Here is a 19,226-nt window from a genome sequence, read left to right on the forward strand (position 1 = left end):
TGGCCACTAAAATCCGAGAATTTTCTTTTATTTAAAAATCAAAATTCTCCAGGTGGCACAGTAATATTTGATAGACTTTTATTTGGAATAAGTTAGCCCTGTACAGCACCACAGCGATGCACTTTGTGGGATCTGAGCTGGTCACGTCTGCCTGAGAGTGCGACACTGAATTCTTGGATGCTGATTTCTCTGCCTATTTGCATTTTCAAACTCAGTCTGGATTTGTGAAGTTCTCTCAAGATTTTTCAGGTGATGGGAAGGTGCAGAAAGATGTACCTGGTGTCTCTGGCTAACACTGAGATCTGAGAAACCATTTGCCACTGGTCGTGAGTAATTTTCTTGGTGCTTTGAAGGATCTTGCTGAGTGATGCTCCCTCTTTAGATGCAAATGCAGACTATTCCAATAACCTGTTTCTGATGGGTAACATACTAATTCTCTCTCATAAACTCCAAATTCTATCTCCCTGTGGAGTGAGGGTCACTTTTTCACCAGGTCTTTGATATTTCAGTTGTCTTTTCTAAGGTTTATAAAATGCTCATGCATTTTTGGAATGCGAATATTTAAGGAGATGAGTAAAATTTCTTGTCTAACATATATTGATATTATAATTTTTGTATTTGTTTACTTTTTGATACTATGTCATGTTTTGAGATTCTGCTATTTCATCTCATGACTACTTCTGAGGGATAACTTCAAGGGAAGTTGTACACCCTCCTGTGCCAGTTGCAAGCTGTTTGCTTTAATTCCTTGTGCATTTTAAAGTGCAAGCTATCAATTTCAAGTGCTGCTTCTCCCATAAACTGTAAAGGGTAATTGCGTTGCTGAGTAACTGCCACATTTTATCTCAAAAATGTCAATTTCAATGAGTTTGCAAGTGCATTGCCATCTTTTACAATAAGGACTTAAAAAGCAAATTCATTGCTGGTATAAGACAAGCACCATCAACTAAAATTGCATCAGCTTTTATGAGGAGAATTCGACCCCATTTCAGCATAACCTACTGTAATCAACCTTAGTTTTGTGGGAAAGGCTAGTAGCAAATTTTGAGGCTACTCTTAGTAATTCATTCAGTAATAAGTTCTATTGTCATTGGAATTTTAAAACATATGAATGCCAGCAGAGCTATAGACATAATTATTTGTCATCTTTTACTGCTTTCTTCTTTTCCAAGAGATTGACAATGTTTTTAGCTGTTCCTGCTTTGAAACACATAGACATGATGGTTATTTTTTTATAAACATGTCATTTTTAAGAAACTCATTAAAAGAAGTGGAGTTTAAAATTAGTAAACAAGGACTGACTGAGACTGGTACTTCAATTTACCAACTTCAACATTGCTTCCAGTTTCTGCCTTTGTATTGACAGAACCTGCAAATCAAAGTGTGATAGAAATGACCATATGTATAGGGAGGATACATATACCGTATGTATGTATATATATGCATATGCATTGGTAGGATAGTTCAAGGCAGTCTAGATCCCTCCATGAGACAACGTGCTGGTGGAGTATATTGTATATAATGTATAAGCATTCCACCTCTCCATCTTACATGCACAAGAGCTGGATTGGAGGGTTTTTGTGTCCCAACAGGGGCAGCAGCAGGTAGCAAAGTAGAGGTAGTCTTCATTAGAGAGAGTTTTTGCAGGAGCAGCAGTGTCCTACTTTCTCTGAAGCACCTAGCTATGGACAATCACTAGTCTATAGAGTCACTGAACATTACTGGCTAACTCTAAAGTAGCCTCTTGCCTCCTTCTGCAGGTATGTAGGCTCTCTTAACTCCTCTGTGTTTGATGCTCAGCTGGGCTTTCTCCCAAACCAGTTACACATTTTGCTGTGTCGTAACAGCACCTTGTGTACATTAAGATATAGCCAGATTTCATAGGAGTGCTTTTGCTCTCATGTTTAGAGATCTACTCCTGAGATAACTCCCACTCAACAAGCTGGTTTGAAAATATGCTAAAAAGTGCCTTTGCTGATCAAATTACACTCAGTTTAATCTACAACTGTATCCTTAATCCTCTTTAAAAGAGCTTTCATTCTCTACACTTTTAGAGCTTCACCTTTTGTACCTTTATCAAGTACTGTATTGTCACAGAAGCATCTCTGAAAGGTGTTCAGTTTGGTGGAGCAGCCCTGCAGCCTGTTTTTGCTTCAGCGGGCAGAGTTCCTTTTTCAGGAATACTCACAAAGGGCACGGTTTGGCATAAGGCAGTAGGTGCTGAGGTTCTTGGAGTACTCAATGAAGAGAGACTTTAGATTCATTTAACAGGAGTGGTCTTATTTAGGTGCTCTAACTCACCTTGCAGAAACTAAAATATTCATTTCAGTGCCAAGATGTTATACAAGGACTACATTTACTTCATGCCCTGCTGAGAGAAGCTAGCAAGAGCTGTTATCAAAGACTCCTTTTCTCCTCAGTCATTTAATAGTAGCAGCTTCTCTTTTGTGCTCGCGGAGAGCAGAATAGGAAGTGATAATCTCCTTGGAATACAGCAGACACCTGTTTGATAAGTGGTAATTGCATTATTCCTGGAGGATTAGCACAGTGGTGCTTGTTTCTTTGTAATGAAACTCCACTATAGAGGCAGAGCAGAGCTTTGCTAGAAGATGTATGAAAATCCGTTGCAAAAGATTGAAGGTGTTTGGGACTCTGTAAACAGAGTTTCACTTTAAATGAGTTTATGATAAGTGGGATCACTGTGTAATAGCAGAAGAAAGCTATGGAAAATAACAGCATCACTTCTGTTGTTTTATATCTGAGGGAGAATGTTTGCTGTTGCTAGACTTTACCAGGGGTTTGTTCTAGTTGTGTGCAGAGCCTGATATAATAGTCTCAAATACTTCCTTTAAAAAAAGTGGTTTTTAAATAACGTTAAATTAGACCGTAGATAACCTTTTAAATGCTTAGAATTAAGCAATCTGGTCCCCTATTGGAAGTTTTGGTTAAAGTCCAATAAACTGTTGATAAAACATGGAACCAAGAAAATATTAGTTAATAAATCTGTTCTAGACAGATAACTTCCTCTGCCAAACAAGAGCAGACCTCTGTTTTCAATACTGATCGCTGGCTTGAATTCCTTTTCTAAATGGAGTTACTGCCCAGTGGTCAGAACATAGACCTGAGACAGATATGTATCTCTGCAGACTTTCTTACGGCATTTAATAAAACACTTAAGCAAGTCAAGCCTTCTGATTTCTGAGAGGAGGCCTGAGATTTAATGCCAAACTTCTGCAAAAGTCAAAGAAAAGCGGTTACGTGGCCTCAGCTGGATTTCATTAGAAACTGGTCACCTTATTCTTGTTAAGTGGCTAAGAAAATCCAGTCTAAAATATTGGAAATGTTTCATGAGGTCTCCAATTAGAAAGACCCTTTATAAATGCTTTTTTTTTTTGTTGTTTATGGTCTTTATCTTTTGCTTGTCACACTTGAAACTACTGTACATCAACCAAGCACATTCAATATGTATTTATACTGAATGAAATAGATATATTTTTTGCTGCAGCCATCCCAGTCCAACAACTTGCTGTTTAAGAATACTAAATTATTTTTTAGTATTAATGAAATATATTGTTTCAAGTTTTGAAACATGTCCTTTAATTAAGATGGTTACGTACTTCGAGCTTTTAATTTTACTGATGTAAAGAGTTTAAAGTGTTTCCATTTATTCCAGGTAAGGGAAACAGAAGCTCAGTCTTAGAAGTCAGTAACACCATATTTTCAAAAGGCTAACATTGCAAAAATCCAATTCCTTGGATAGTGATATCCAGGAAGAAGAGGCAGCATAAAAAGCCTATCAATGTTTGAACCATTTGTTGAAAGCAGTGTTACTAGCACAACTGCTTGAACTCTGCCAAGGAATTATCTAGTGCTGGAAACATATCCAGGCACTCTTCTGTTTGCCATCCAAAGCATTGTACAATGTTGTGAAGTAAATGGCATCCCACCATAGACCAGAAATGTGCCAAGTATTTGGCTGATACTCTTTGTGAATGCAAAGCAGTTTCCAAGATGTATCTGTGAATATCTTTGGCAATATGTAATCTGGATGAATGAAGTAATAAAGTTGGTTTGTACTGTTGCTTATTTCACTTACAATTGTTTCTTACCTTAAAAATCTGCTTAATGTTTTTTTATCTCTTCTGAATAGCAAAAAAAGAAGGCAATTTATGATCAGACTCAGAACAAACAATACTGCTATACCCTCTTCTATGGCAATTACTAGTCACTTAAAGAAAATACCAGAAACCTAGCGGATGCTGTGTTTCAACACAGAAGCCACAAATGAAACAGGACAATGTTAGTACCTTGCTTACTTTTCAGCCTTTACACTGTGAAGAATTTTGAGGAAAAGAAATATGGGAAGACAGGTTAACTCTGTTGAGTGTTTTTGCAGTTGTTAGGAGTCTGAATCTATGTTAAGTGCAGCTGTATTTTTCACAATTGCCATTTGAGTATCGAAAGTAAGATTTAACAGCATCACAAAATACCACAACCAGACTGCAGAGCATATGACAGTCCACAGAGAACTGATGGATGAGTGGGTGCTGGTGCTTTCTCACGTTTTCAGGTACTAGAGGGGCTCTCATCCTTTTCCTTACAGACATTTTCTTTTGTTTACCTTGATCCTTTCATTTGGCAACATGAAATGGATGAGTGCTTTGACTCCTGGTATTTGTTGTCACGCAGGGACACTCTCTCTGTAGCTTGGGAAAGGTTGGGAATCCCAGTTTCTCTATGAATAACACGCTACTAGTTGTAATAGGTCTTGTTGTGGTGAGAGGATATTTATTTTCAGTTCCTGAGACATTCAGGAATGTACAGTGAGTGACGACTGTTCCCGGGCATGTATGCTTTATACATCAATTCACACAGGTGTACTTATTAATAAACTCACTTAACCAATTTACATGCATAAGTTTTAACCACTGAGTAATGAGTGAAAGCATTGCCGAGGAACTGGAAATTTGGGAAATGTGTCATTATTTGCATATCAGTATAAAGCAATTACTAAATTAAAGAGTGCACGTTGTGACAAACATGAAGCTCCTTTACTGTTGCTTTGTCAGTGCACATTAACATCAACTTGATGTGAAAGCCTGGCTTTCTCTGCATGAGCTAAAAATCCTAAGGCAGAAGTACACAATGAATCACCCAGAGTTTGGAGGCTAGCATGCTGAATTGCCTTGGGGTTCAGACTGAGGAAAGAAAAAACTGATGTAAAAGACCATTGAGAAAACGTATCAGTGGAAAGTAATTAACTCAAGATCCACAATTAGCCTCATGGTCTATACTTAACTGTTCCAGGTCTTTCAGCGATCGTTTAATTCTGTTACCCTGTGTTTCAAATAGCTGCAAATGGCTTGGCAGATTTTTCATCCTTTTTAATATTTACAGTTTTTGTCTAAGAAGAAGAATGAGCTCTGTAAGTGATCACGGGTATTTATTTCAGTCTCTCAAGTATATCTCTTTCTAAGCAGAATTGGTTGTACAAGGAAATATTATTTTCCTTTTATTTCCTTTAAATATATTTATGGTTTGAAGCAACATTAAGTACTACAGTATCGGTCCTTCTGCTTTAATTCCTAACTAGGCTTAAACAAATGAGAGCTAATCAAAACCAGGGGTGATTTTCTCTTTTATTCAGCTAGCAAATGAGAGTGATAGATTCACAGTAGTACGGCTGGTGATTAACAGCAACCGTAGCAAAAATTGGCATGTGTGTTCAACCAGTGTACCAGAGCTGGGTGTTCCCAGAGGAACAGGCACAACTTTTTCTCAAGCTCATACAGAAGCTCTCAGCAGTGTTTTGTGAAGCTTGCTTTATCGTGGTTGTTACTGTGAGCCCAGCACCCCTCGTCCATGTATGAAAGACACAAGTGGCCTGCTCACTGTGCCATGGACTCTTCTCCAACCTCCCTCTTCCAACCCTGGGTGCTGTTTATCCACAAGTCGATTCCAGAGCGTCTTCATCACGCTGCTGCCTTCAGCACCGTGTGTAAACATCTCCCAGGATTGTGCCTTATACTGCAGCAGAAGGAATAAGATACGTATGTTTAATATGAAGCCTTTTGGAATAAACCACAGAGGAGTTTTGGAGAATTAAGTGAAACAATCTCTTAATCCCAATCTAAAGATTTTATTTTTTAAATGTATTAATATTTATGACACCTTTTTCAGTTCAGATCTTTTTTAACTTTTGGCTTCTGTCTTTTAACTCTCTAGCATTCTTTTGTGATCTTAATCTTCATTATAGTTCGAAGATCTACCATGGGAACATGACTGAAATCCTTGGAATGAATTTCCTACAACCTGTGTTGACAGGTTTAAATTACGTACTCTGACACTGTTCTTGTGGCTGGATTAGAAACTTTTTTCCAAGTTAAACCTGCGATGAGTAATTGTCACAGCGCGCTGGCACAATGCTAATTTGAAGTGACATGTCCAAACTGGCCTCCGTAACATGAAGAACCCTAACAGGTGTGAGGGGTGGATCTTCCCATGGGCCCTGCTGAACTTCTAACAGGGGAAAAAGAGTAGAAGAAGTGAAATGAACCTTGAATAAAGCTGTCAGCAGTAATTATCTCAACAACACTTTGTGAGGAGTTAAAATAAGCATTGCTGATTTATAACCTGAACACACTCCACCCTAGAGATTTTTTTTCATCCAGTTAGTGTTTAAAATGAAACGTTCAATACCTGTCAAGATTTATTTTTTTTTATTGAAGATGCAGCAGGAAAATGAAGTTATTTTCCAGAGGAAGTTAATTTCAAGGGCTGTCAAAATTTTTAAACTCTTCTTTTAATTTTAATATTTGCACAACAGTTTAATAAAACAAACAAACCTAGAGCATATTTGACTCTTTTTCCCAGCTAATGGTATTTGATGTCAAAAGACGAAGTGGCTAATGTTGAATTACAGCCACTTTTTATTGTTGTTCAAGGAGGGATAAGGGAAGATGAGCTTTGGTTGGTTGATTTATTTGTTTAAATTACGTACTCAACTTGAATACCAATGCCTTGACCAATATAGACTGAAGAGAGTCTTTCAGTTCCACATAGGGAATCTTTGAGTCTTGTAGTTAATTTCATGGTACAAAAAAGCCTTTGTTTCAGTAAATTAAGGAAAAAAAACCTCCAACATTTGGTAGACTATTTTTTGTGAATTACAATGTACCTTCATTTTACAGTGGACACTTTTTACAGTAGTAACACTTACTTTATGTATACAATGTATTTTAGTAGGGATAGAAGGAATTTTAGAGTCTGTTACTACTGAAAGAATACTCGCTAGCTTTGAGAAAAAACAAATTATAAACATAAATTCACAGAAAACCTTTGATCTCTTGAAGTTTTAAACATTACTCTTGAACATGTGGGAATTCTTAAATCATGTGTAACTTTGACTTTGTGAAGATTACATGCTGAAAACAAGATAGATTATTTAATGTGTAATTACACAGCGATAAATGATGGGATTGGACGTGTTGAGCACTTATTTGTTCCCAAGGAATTTGGCTAGTGTTTGAGCACAACAGGCTGCCCATGCATTGTTAATAATGCTCAGTTAAACACTGAGAACTAGCGGCATGGCAAGAACAACCTCATATGAAGGATCTCTTCTGTAATAGCATCGTTTTTCTTGACCTGATGAGACTCTGAGTATCCTCAGAAACAGCACGAGTTGTTTGGGAGTCCACCACCTCCTTCCTGCATGGATTGGTTTCTCTGTGTTTGGGCCTCCAACCAGGAGAGTTGAGTGATTCTCCACAGTCTTGAAGCCATCTCTGGAGAATCACAAAAAAACTGCTGAAGAGTTCCCACACTCCTTATTTCCGCTGCTTCAATATTCATATTCAAAGGGCTGTGCTGGATGCACTTAAAAACAACACTGTTTTCTTCAACTGTTTGTATAGTGGAGATCTAGTTCCAACCCCCCTGTCTTGCTGAAAAAGTATTTCTCTCTGATTTCCTGTTCTGCATAGTTAATATGGTAATCTTTTTGAACAGGGAACTTAATTTGTCTAGTGAGGAGAGATAGATGACATCTTGGTAGGCTGGGAGAAATTAGCTTGATTGAATTTTTCTGAGATCTGCCCATCAAGAAGAGGAGATTAGCAATGATGAATATGCCTTGCAGACATCTAAACTGAAGTCTGTCTAGACTAAGAAGCAAGAGAATTTCTCGTTTATCACAACGTTACCTACCCTCGCTGAAAGGATGGAGAATGGACTGAACCTGGAGGTATGGAAGCTCCTTTGCAGGAGCCATGCCATTCAGCCAAGATGTAGAAAATGGATCGTTTTGTATTGTTTATTATGATACTACTCTTGGTGCACTTGGGCTTTGAAAGCATTTGACCCCTAATATGCCTCGTATCCGAACTCAGCTAGTAGTACCATATGCATATGGAGTGTAATAGAAAAATTAGGACAGAAATATTCCTTCTCAAACTTTTTCTTCCTTCTCAAACTGCATATAGTTGTCTTCAAAAAAGACCATTTTGCCCCCCTTCCCAACCTCAATGAAATGCCTACATACAGACAGATACCTGTAATGTCATTGTAATTTGTCATACTCAGGGAATTAGCTTAGGCTTTAATAAAAAGTCAGATAACAGAATTGCAAGTTTAATATGAAAACTGAAATGCTTGATAGAGCTCCTCCCTCGCCTCTCTATACTTACCCCTTCTTTTACCTGAAGAGGGGTGAAAAGCATCATAGTAATTACTCCAACAACTAAAAGGATTAAATTATATGGTAGTGAAATTTTCACAGCGGAGACACCTGCAGTCACTGAGTATTTTGCAGTGGGCACCTCTGTCTCAGCTTATTTTGAATAATTGAGCATGGCATGTTTGTTTCTTTATACGTTAGCCATGTATCAGTGAGTAAACCAGTAAATGAAAAAGTTAAGCAACTCACATTTTGAGCACAGTGAAAGGGCTGTCACATGGAGTATCTGAACCAGGACTAGGTTGCAGTCTGTAGGCAACAGTACATTCATTTCTGATTAAGAATTTTTTGTGATGTATGGGGATTATAAATCTCCTCATATGTTCAGCCTGCAATGCAGCCTCTAGAAAGAGTTCTTATTCAGTTGGTCATCTCCTGATTTATAAATATTATTTTGGGATATCATTTCCATGTTAATATATTTATTTCTAACATGAAACTGCAGCTAGCTAATATTGGCAAGCTAGTTACGGCAAAAGTACTAAATAGTAGTCACAAATACATAGATTTCACAGTTGGTATGTATTGCAGTAATAATTATCAAGGGTGGCTGGAAGTTTTTAGTTGTGGTAGAATTCCCATTGGTAAAGCAGCTCTGAATCAAAGACTCTTCAAGCTTAGCATGAACTTCTGTTCTTAATTAATTAGATAACTTTTTGCTCACAATAACTTTACAATGTTTATAATAATACTCTGATTGTTACTTGCATACTGCTATTGTTTTCAGTGCAAAACAAAGGTTTTGGGTTTCAAGGTGTTTGTATAATCTCTATTGAAATATGACTTCACAGGGTGAGTAATAATCTTTTGGGCGTATTTTTCTGGAGATAACCTTTTCTTCTTAAGCAGAGCACTGGTTTTGCAGTGGTAACAGTGAAGGCATAAAACATTCTCTAATATTGAGACGAGAGCTACTGCAGTTACTGACTTGTGGAGGGTGTTTATCCAGCCAAACTCATATTGCAACACGTGCTAACAGCAGATTTATTTTCAGCACAGATACTCTGTGGGCTTGATTTTTTTCCCTCTTTCTCAACAAGGGGAAAACAGGCACCATCAGTTCTCACCAAAATTAATACCTAGAATGTTAAGTACAATTCTGGAATTGATAGGATGTGGTGCTCTAAAGATACTGCATTACAGAGGGATGGATGGGAAAGACACTGTGCTGGAGGGAGCACCTCATTGCCTTGGGCTAATTACAAGAGCTACAGCAAACAGAGATGCCATCTTGAAAGATTTGGGATACAGTAATCCAAGTGTTCCTTAACTGCTTTAGATGATAAAAACCAAAAGGCTAAATTACGTACTTTGTATGCTAAACTCACCCACCCCCACATTTGGATATATGCCAGTTTTAATCCTACCTGTTCAACATTGTAGAGTCTGAAAGGAGGCATTAGAAAGTGTGTACCTCCTTGGCAATTACACATGGAGTGACATCTTTGGGCAGTTGTCTTTGTGGCTTCTTCCATCCAGCTGTGCTAGTGAGTGCAGCTGGAAAGCTGGAACTATAATTTCACCAAACTATTTTTCAGGAGACTAGAACTGGAGGGCAGGTTATTAAGGTTATTATTCTTTTTGCCTAATATACTACAGCTGACCTAGAGTAGGACTGGGAATTAGTCTGCTTTTTATGGGAGATTTATGAAGGAGAGTCAAGTATCAGAAAACATGCTCTTTTTTTGTGAACTAGGATTTTGTTTGCTTACGTTATCTCTGAGTATTAAAGGCAGAAAACATGGATTATTTTCCTTTACCTCAGGAGGAAATCACACAATGAGAATTCCTCCATTTAGCTTTCTATCGAAGCAGATTATATACAGCCAAGCGTAATTCTGTATTACAAGCTAATTCTGTAATACAAGCTATTACAGCTAATTGAATAATTTGACTGATTCATAGCAGTCAAATGATACAGAAATTGCATTTCCTTTTATGGTCTTTCTACTTTTTATTAAAAATACAGCAGGTATGTCCACTGCAAGGTTTTTATTCTGGTTTAAGTTTGCCATTGTCAGATAATACCTGCTACTTCACTTGCTGTGCATGAGCAAGTGAAATCTGGCATCATTGATAGACTCCTCTCCTTTGAGTATGGATCAAGTGTTCTGTGAAGTTTTTTTCTGATGCTTTGTAAGATTTATAGTTTGACCTTTGAATTTCTGAGAGCAAATGATCAAGGTTTATGTCTAAAAAACATACTGGGAAAGAAAATACTTTGCGCTGGAAAAATACCACCACAGGAAGTTGGAAAGAATTTTTCGTATGAGTAGCTCAAACAATAAAGATAGTTACCCTGTTACAGGGTAACTGAAATTGTTTCTCATTTTAAGTGGCCTTTTAAACAGTTAAAAGCTGGTTTTTTAAAACTGACATAGTACCAGATAATACCACTGAAGGGCTACATTTAATAACTTGCCTTGGTTAGCAGTAATAGTGGTAAGAGCCTGTATGTTTAGATAGATGTGTTAATGAACACTGAAGCAAATCAAATAAACAGAACTCCCCTGTGCTTCTAAGCCTCAAAACTCTCACTCTCTCATAGCAATCAAACACATATATCAATATTCCTACTTTCCTTAAACATTATCACTTACACTTGCTTGTTTTCAAGGGTTCTTGTTAAAAAAAGCTACATCCTTTTAGAGAAGAGGAACCCCTTGATGACAAGCACCCTGTGAGCTGCACAGCCTCTCACGTCAGGCCAGAGAAGGTGCATTACGTATCTGTAGCTCTTGTCTTCTGCAAGGTGACATGTTTTGCAGACTTATCCTGAGAAACCCTGGAGTTCCTGGGGAAGTTTTTCCACTGTTGACAACAGCAGTAGGGAGTTTGATGGGCTCCAGACCCAGCTGATACGGAAGCTGTTCTACTAAAGATGGTTGACTCTTCCGGCAGGTCGTTCTCCATCTCATCCCGCTGGAATGACCATGCTTTGCAATGATAAATAACAAGAGGATAAGAGCAGACAAATTGGATAAGTCTGTAATTTATGTGCTTTAAGAGCCTGTTTGTTTTCCTACCATAATTTATTTCCTAAAGTACGTGCAGACTTAAGTACAGGCGGTTTACTGGCAAGAAGAGTTGTCTTAGTTTTATTCAGATTGCTGGAGAGACTTGTGTCTGTATTTATATGAAGCAAAGAGTGAGCGTTTCCAAAATGACTGTGATAGTTGAGGAAGAGGAAGAAGGTCCAGTTCTTTACAGGTTATTGCTTTCAGCTGGCCACTTTGGATGTCCAAGTGCATTCTATAAAGTATTAGAAAGCTCTTGGAGCTTGCCTTCATACTTTCCTCATTAGATATGGTTGCCATTAGAAGCTCTTTTGAAGTGCTGTTTTTCTCCATCAGTGTGTGGCCGAGCATAAGATCAGTTTGTCATATCCAGTTACTACTTTCCTGATGCAGTACACTGAGCTTATAATTTTTGTATCAACATTTCTCAGTGCAGAGGGTTCTGCAGCTGCAGTTCTCTGCTGGTATGATTCCTTCATGATCTTACTACTGTTTTATCTTTGTCATCTTCAGTGTCTTGATTAAATATCTCTGGACCGGTACGAGAGACTGAGTTTGCTCCTTCCTTTGTAGTTTCAGAAGTCTGCAAGAGTGGGAATTAAGTTGTGCCGACAAACTCTAGAAGATTGCAAGCTTGTGAGATTAATGGACTTGTAATTTTTCCTGTTATTCTGAGAATGTGATGGCAGCGCTCTGGAGTTACATGTTCTCAGTTATTTCTTTCCCTGCTGCAGACATACTTGTATCATGAAATACTTGAAAAAAATAGTCTTTTTAGATTGTTCTAGAAGATATAATAGAAGCTTCTACATAAAAATTGTATTTCCTAACAGGAAGAATAATCTGTTGTTTAAAACAGCTGGTCTTACTCCAGATTTGGCAAATATTTCTAGGTTGACCTGGGAAGTTCTTGGCAAAGAATCCTGCATGTTCAGATCAGAAAAGATGTTGCTTAACTTCATTAATGCTGGCAGTTGAAATGCAAATCGTCTTACAATGAATATTTACAAATAAATTTAGTGTCTTACTGTTGGAAAGCACAGTGAGCATTAGAGTCATTTTTTATCTCTCTAAATTGTAAGGTTTGGTAGCAGTCTTTCTTTCAGTTGTTAACATGTATTTCAAGTATCCTTTGTGCATTTTCAGTCCAGGTTTTACCATTAGGTAAATTTGCATATTAGTAGCAATCTGTTCAATATTGCTATTGTCTCTTAAAAGGATTCTCCTGCTGCAACTTTCCCTGGGATGTTTCAAGGCTTCATTTTTATTGTCCTTCTCCTTAAAAAGAAGGACAATAAAATAACTGTTTAAAATAGGAAGCCAAATAGAAGATGACTTAAACTTTCAACGGGCAGGAGCAGTCTGTACACACAGTTGGGCAGGAGATCTGGCTTTTCAGTAATAACCTTGAGTTACTTCTTGCAAGTTGTTTTGCCTATTTCTGATTCTGTTTCACTTTCCAACTCATGTAGCTTTCATCTCTGAGACCTTTTGAGTAGGGATTTGCACATATGTACGTTTACTGCCTAGGAAAATGGACTAACCTTATTTATTTGTGCTTTTGTGTATATTTATTTCCTAATCTCTCTCTAGCTTGTTATTGTTGCCAAGTAATCTTTTGCTTAGTGTTTAGTTTTATTATTTCCAAAATAATAAGCTTAAGCTTCTTGGTACAAGAGTCTCTCTTGAGAGAGGGCTCTTTCCTTTATCTTAGAATGAAGGCAACTTAACTCCAGAAAAATGTTCATGCTGCTAGATAATTTTGAAATGAAAGGCAGAGCTTCTATTTGTCCTGGCCTTTTCTTTACAACAAAAAACCTTCTTATAAAAAAAAAATAAGAAAGCTAAAGGGGAGGGTGATTTCTCACAAAAATGTGCACAAAAAACCCAACATTCCAGCAACTGTCTGGAGAGTAGGATGAAATGTGCTCTGATGTTGAACCCCTTCTGCTGTTAGCTCATTTTTGAGAGACGCTTTGACACTATAATATAGGGTTGCAAATTGGAATTGCAACACCCTGCTATTGGGCCAAGTGATGAAGCAGCATAATAACTGCTTGCTTGATCTTACCACTCTTTCTTTAATGTGTATGTAAAAGATATCGGGAGCCTTTCCAGGCATCTGTCAGGGTATTTGATGCTGTTAGATAGAGAACTTCAGTCTGTGTGTGGTTAGTGTGCATGTGTGTATGTTTTACTAGTGTTCTATACAGTGTGGTAAGTACAGGGCAAAGTTTCAGGTTTTAGAACAGTTGGGTTTTGTTTATTATTAAAAGCTTATAAAAATACTAATTAAACTGGTGGATTATTCTGTACAGAGAATACAGTTCTTATGCTCTTGTCAGAGGAGTTTTATAGGTAATTAGTCTTGACCTATATGTCGTCTTTAATATTTCATTTGCTCCAGAGTATTATTGCTCACTTCCTTTAAGATGATAGCTGGGCATTTTATGCAGCTAAACTTCTGTTTAACCTTGCCATGAGAATGTGACAGTAGGCTAGTTCAGACAGGTTAACATGCATTTGGTAACCAGCCTGCCTAATCAGCCTGCTTCAACCTGCAGCAAATTAAATCTTTGTGAGTTCTAGCAGACAAGTGGTAAAGTCATTCTGAATTATGTATAAAAATAAATGGGGTATTTTCAGTGCTTATGGTAGTAAATGAAACGTAAGGCTTATGATTTATTCTTGGATTTTTGTTGAAGGTGATTGCAATTTATTTTACCTTAATGTTTCTGCAGTCTAATTAGGAGGCTGCTGTATGTCTGAAATACATAATGTAAGTCTTTCTATTCTGTGCCCTGCAAAAATAATAAAAGAACTTTTATAGTATCTAGAAAATCTTTTTGTGTCCTCTCTGTGTTTCTTCTGAAGGAACCATTAGAAACAGTATTATAAACATACAGCCAGAACTATCTTTCTCCATGTCACTAAGAATTGTACAGCATCAGATATTTTGTCATTGCCAAAATGAACCAGCTATTTTATTTAAGGGCTATTCACATTCTAAATTTAGTCCAAGTATTATGAAGATAAGGTTTGGGTGCCTCTGAACATCCCACTTGTGGGCATCATCCTTGCGTGACCAGGACTGATGGGCTTTCCAGAAAGGGTGGAAGGCTGGGTGTACCCTTACGCTATGTAAAGAAAGGTGTGAGCAGTGTTTGAAATGTGACAGTGGCACAGACAGCTCTGATCATAGGGTGAACAATTCTCATTTTTAATTGTATTGAAAGTACTTTTTTAAATGCAATGTAGGATCAGATCTTCAAATGTTATTGTTTTGTATTTGCCAGCATTGAATAATCTTGTTTTTCAAATTATAGAATGGTTAGTGTTGGAAGGGACCTTAAAGATTATCTAGTTCAATCCCCCATAAATAATGCTTTTTTCCATTTTTTTGTCTTGTTAGTTTTATAAAGCTGAGATTTAGGCATACAGCTACAGGCAAAAGTGCTGTTTCTGATGGAACTGGTTAACAAGCATCTATCCTGTATATGCTGACTGCAGTTTTGCCAGTGCTGTTGGGTTTGTGCCTTTGGCATTAATAATGACCAAGGTGGAGATGAAATGTTTGGTTTAGTAGCCATTGTGATTGTGTCTTGTACAATGTTTGATGATAAAGTGTTCTTTCAAGGTAGTGTATTTTGTCAAGATGAAAACTGTTTTTAATTAGTTGTATCAGTACTTATCATTTTCACTTTAAAATTTGCTAATTGATTAGGAAGGAAAAATTTACATTCACTTTATCAAAGCATACCACTGTAAAAGTTGAACTATAGAAATAATGGTTCAAACTTCAGTACTAATGTAAGAGAAAATAACAATTCAAGTCAGTTTTGAGGTTGCAGTTCCATTTAGCTTGTTTCGATACTCTGTGCACACACACCTGTAAAACTCAATTGTTTTTTCTTTGAATATTCTTATGTAAGAAATCACTAACTTTTCAGGCTTCTTTTTTCAAGTTTGTATAATTAATCCAGTCTTCTGCAGTGCAGTCTGCAGTTCGAATCTCTGAACATCTTTAAAACAAAAAAAACCCAACCTTCAAATGAGATTATGGCTTTAATAAATGGTCGTTGCTTTGTTCGTAGATGACTCTAGCTGTATCAGGACTGACTTTTCCTTGCCATCGACTTACAGTTGGAAGAAGATCTTCACCCGTACAAACAAGGGAACAGTCAGAGGAGGTAAGGATACCATCTTTATATTACCAGTATACTCTAGGAAGAAGCAGGGAAAGCTCATTTTGCAGTGGTCACTGTCCCTTCTGTTGTCAGTAGAATTGCATCATAAAAGAATCAATTTACAATTCCTGTAACACGTAATTGTGACAAAGTAAGGAGCTGGTTACATGAGTCATTGAAGAAAAAGACAAAAAGCGAAGTAAACAAGCACAGTGAGCACTGAAAAATACTCCAAATCAATTAGAAGGCTGAAACATTTATTTCAAATATTAACAGAAAGAGATGTTTACAGTCTGTATTGCTGTTTCTAACTATTGAAAGTTTGGGTTAAAGTTTCCAATGCCCTTGTTCTTCCACAAAATGAATTTACTATGAGCAGTTTCCCATTTTCTAAACACTTTTCTTACCATTTTGTTTAGAGAATTGTAGTATATAAGGTTTATCTTGCTGCACAAGAAGGATGTTTCAGTCTGTTCAGCTCATTTAAGTTAGCAAGACACAGCTGAGTCGGGATGCAAGCCTGGATATGTGCTATTGGATAGTGTTAAAAGTTAGACAATGGTCAGACAATGATGTTCTAGCTATACCTGAACATCTTAGTGGGTTAAATAGAGGTTTATTGTTTTCTCCTGAGATCTGGCAGCATTTCTATGTATCATTGCTGCTTTTCTTCATTCTTTCAGAATGATCTTACTGACTCTGTTCACCTTATAGAACTTTCTTGCTGACTAGTTCATTTAGTAAATGGTCCTTATCTGAAGTTCTTTATGTGCAGCTGTTGTAGAGAGAGATCCAACATGTGTGGAGCTCTTTGCTTCTCTTGTCTCTTGCACACTAGAGCTGAAATCTCACATTCCATAATACACTTTGTTGCACTTTCAGGGATTCATGTAGATTCGTGTAGTTCACTGTAACTTCTAGGTCAAGTGGAGCTGGAATAGTCATTCATGAAATGAAGTAGAATTGGAGATAAGTTTATGCTGAATAGTTTAAGCCAAGGTTTTCCTGAGCTACTGTGTTTCAGAGGACATGAAATCTGAAAGATCTGATGTTAGGAGTTGGAGGCACAGATTAAAATAGGATAGACAAGTGTCTTTCCAAGGAGTGTCCACCACCATGCAAGTATTGCAGAAGTAGATTGTATCTGTATGGCTGAAATTATTGATAGATTGTGTGGCTTTTCTCACTCTTTCTTATGCAATTAAACCAGCTCTAGTAGAGGGAAAGAAACATCAACTTTGGATAAAGTTTGCTCAACTATGTATGTACATGTGAGAGACAGTTCCTTAGTTATTTAGTAATGCATTTTGTCATGTAATATTGCTCTGTCAACCAAATTTCTGTTAAAAATTAGGTCTTATTTATAAAAAGCTATCTCATAATTCTGTATAAAATAGTAAAATAAAGTGCAGCACATCAAGTGTTTTTATAGAAACATGTAAGGATTTTTCACTATTTCATGTATTTCATTTGATGCTGTCTCTAATAGATTTGATGGTTGATGTTTTTTGTTTTTATATAGCAATGCACAGATGTTCATATGGTTAGTGACAGTGATGGAGATGACTTTGAAGATGCTACAGAGTTTGGAGTTGATGATGGAGAAATGTTTGGAGTAGCATCATCTGCCTTGAGGAAATCACCAATGAGTAAGAGCTAATAGCTAATTTACAATTAACTGGTGATTGTACAGCAGTAGTGAGCGCAGAGAGTTATGATAGGTCTTTATAATGTGAAACAGGAAAAGTGCCTTTTGATAGGAATGTTAGAATTGTTCCAGTGGATGTATCAAATAACTGTACTGCAGACATAACTGGCAACTATGAAAACATCTCCCAATGGAGGAAGATATTTAACCATATAGGGGGTTTTTTAGTTGAAGAATAATAATTAAACTCAGAGAAATTATGATCTCTAGCCAAATGTTCCTGTAGATAACTAGATTTCCACTTCCCTGTTAGGAAAATTTGAAAGGTTTTAGCTTAAACATGGTGTAGTGATTAATATTTTTAGTTATTTATATTAAACAAATTTCTCAGTGATTATTTGCCCTTGAATTATGAAAAGGATTGACAGGAGCCCTCAGTTCCCTCCTATATGAAATTCTTTATACTCTTTCTTTACTTCAGACTTGCATTAGTGTTAGAAGTTTCTGGACAGCAAATATATGTAATAATATGGAAAACTTTTTAAAATTATGTGTAGGGAGTTTAAAAAAAGAAAAAGAAAAGTAACTAGCAATATAGCAGGTTAAGCCTTTCAAGCCAGTCCATTCGTTTTAATGTATTAAATTAAGTCCAGAGTATTAACTCTGAACAAGTGATACATTACACTGGACCTGAGGATTTTACTGTTTGGAAAGCCTGAATATACTCATGACAGGGTCTGGAAATTTCATGTCTTTCCAAAGGTTCATAGTCAATAGTCGTTCATGAAATTTATATGGTCTCTTGATAACCACTTCACTAAGCTTTCAACATAAAAAAATCTATGAAGCAAATGAGTTTGCATATTAAAATCCGTATCCATAAGATTGCATTTATTTTATGGTTTTCCTTTTATCTATTTTTTTTTAAGTGCCAGAAAATGCTGAAAATGAAGGAGATGCCTTATTACAATTTACAGCAGAGTTCTCTTCAAGGTAATCTTAGCCTGTTAACCCTGCAATTCTTGTTACAAACTGAGTAAAAATTAGTAAATTGAAAATGAAAATAGAAATAAACCAATTCCTAATCTAGTTTATTTTAATCTTAACTTTGTTAGAACTGTTCCTGAAATAAAGATTATTTCTCAGTCCAAGTTAGAGTGACAGTTTCTTTCTGTGTTTAATTTGCCACTAATTAATATCATTACTTAATCATGTAAGGGTCAAGAAGGATGATAAAGACTCCAATTATATTATATTAATTTTAAGATAATATACAGGAACAGAAAAGCTGAAACCAATTAATATTGAAAAAGATATACAAAGTTGCAGTAAGGGTTTTGCCAATATGAAGTGGTTGGATAAATCTCTACTTTTAAAAAAATACAGAAATGCTGCTTTTAAGAAAGCATGATTGTGTAATACAAGAAAAGCTTCAATTAACCTTGAAGAATGCAACAAAGAGAGAAAATAAGTAATGATTGAAAAATTATATAGAACTTAAGATGTCTGAGTATGTAAACAAAGTTTTTATGATAAAATTTGTAAGGTAGTAAGTAGTCAGTTACTTAAGGCTTTTGAATACTGGGAGACAGATGACTTCTATGTATTTTCCTTTTGTCCTTTAGAAGTGGAGTACT

General features: G+C 36.6%; 1 protein-coding gene across 1 annotated transcript in view; it reads left to right on the plus strand.

Moving 5' to 3' along the window:
- FAF1 (Fas (TNFRSF6) associated factor 1) overlaps positions 1–19,226 on the plus strand; it is a 164,078-nt gene that overhangs the window by 93,422 nt on the left and 51,430 nt on the right. The window contains exons 9-11 of the mRNA XM_010019353.1: positions 15,849–15,944; positions 17,464–17,590; positions 18,519–18,582. Of these exons, the coding sequence (XP_010017655.1) occupies positions 15,849–15,944; positions 17,464–17,590; positions 18,519–18,582 (287 nt within the window). The remainder of the gene's footprint in view (positions 1–15,848; positions 15,945–17,463; positions 17,591–18,518; positions 18,583–19,226) is intronic.

The sequence above is a fragment of the Nestor notabilis genome, unplaced genomic scaffold (assembly GCF_000696875.1).
Source record: "Nestor notabilis isolate BGI_N333 unplaced genomic scaffold, ASM69687v1 scaffold2668, whole genome shotgun sequence".
In the NCBI taxonomy this organism is placed as follows: Eukaryota; Metazoa; Chordata; class Aves; order Psittaciformes; family Psittacidae; genus Nestor; species Nestor notabilis.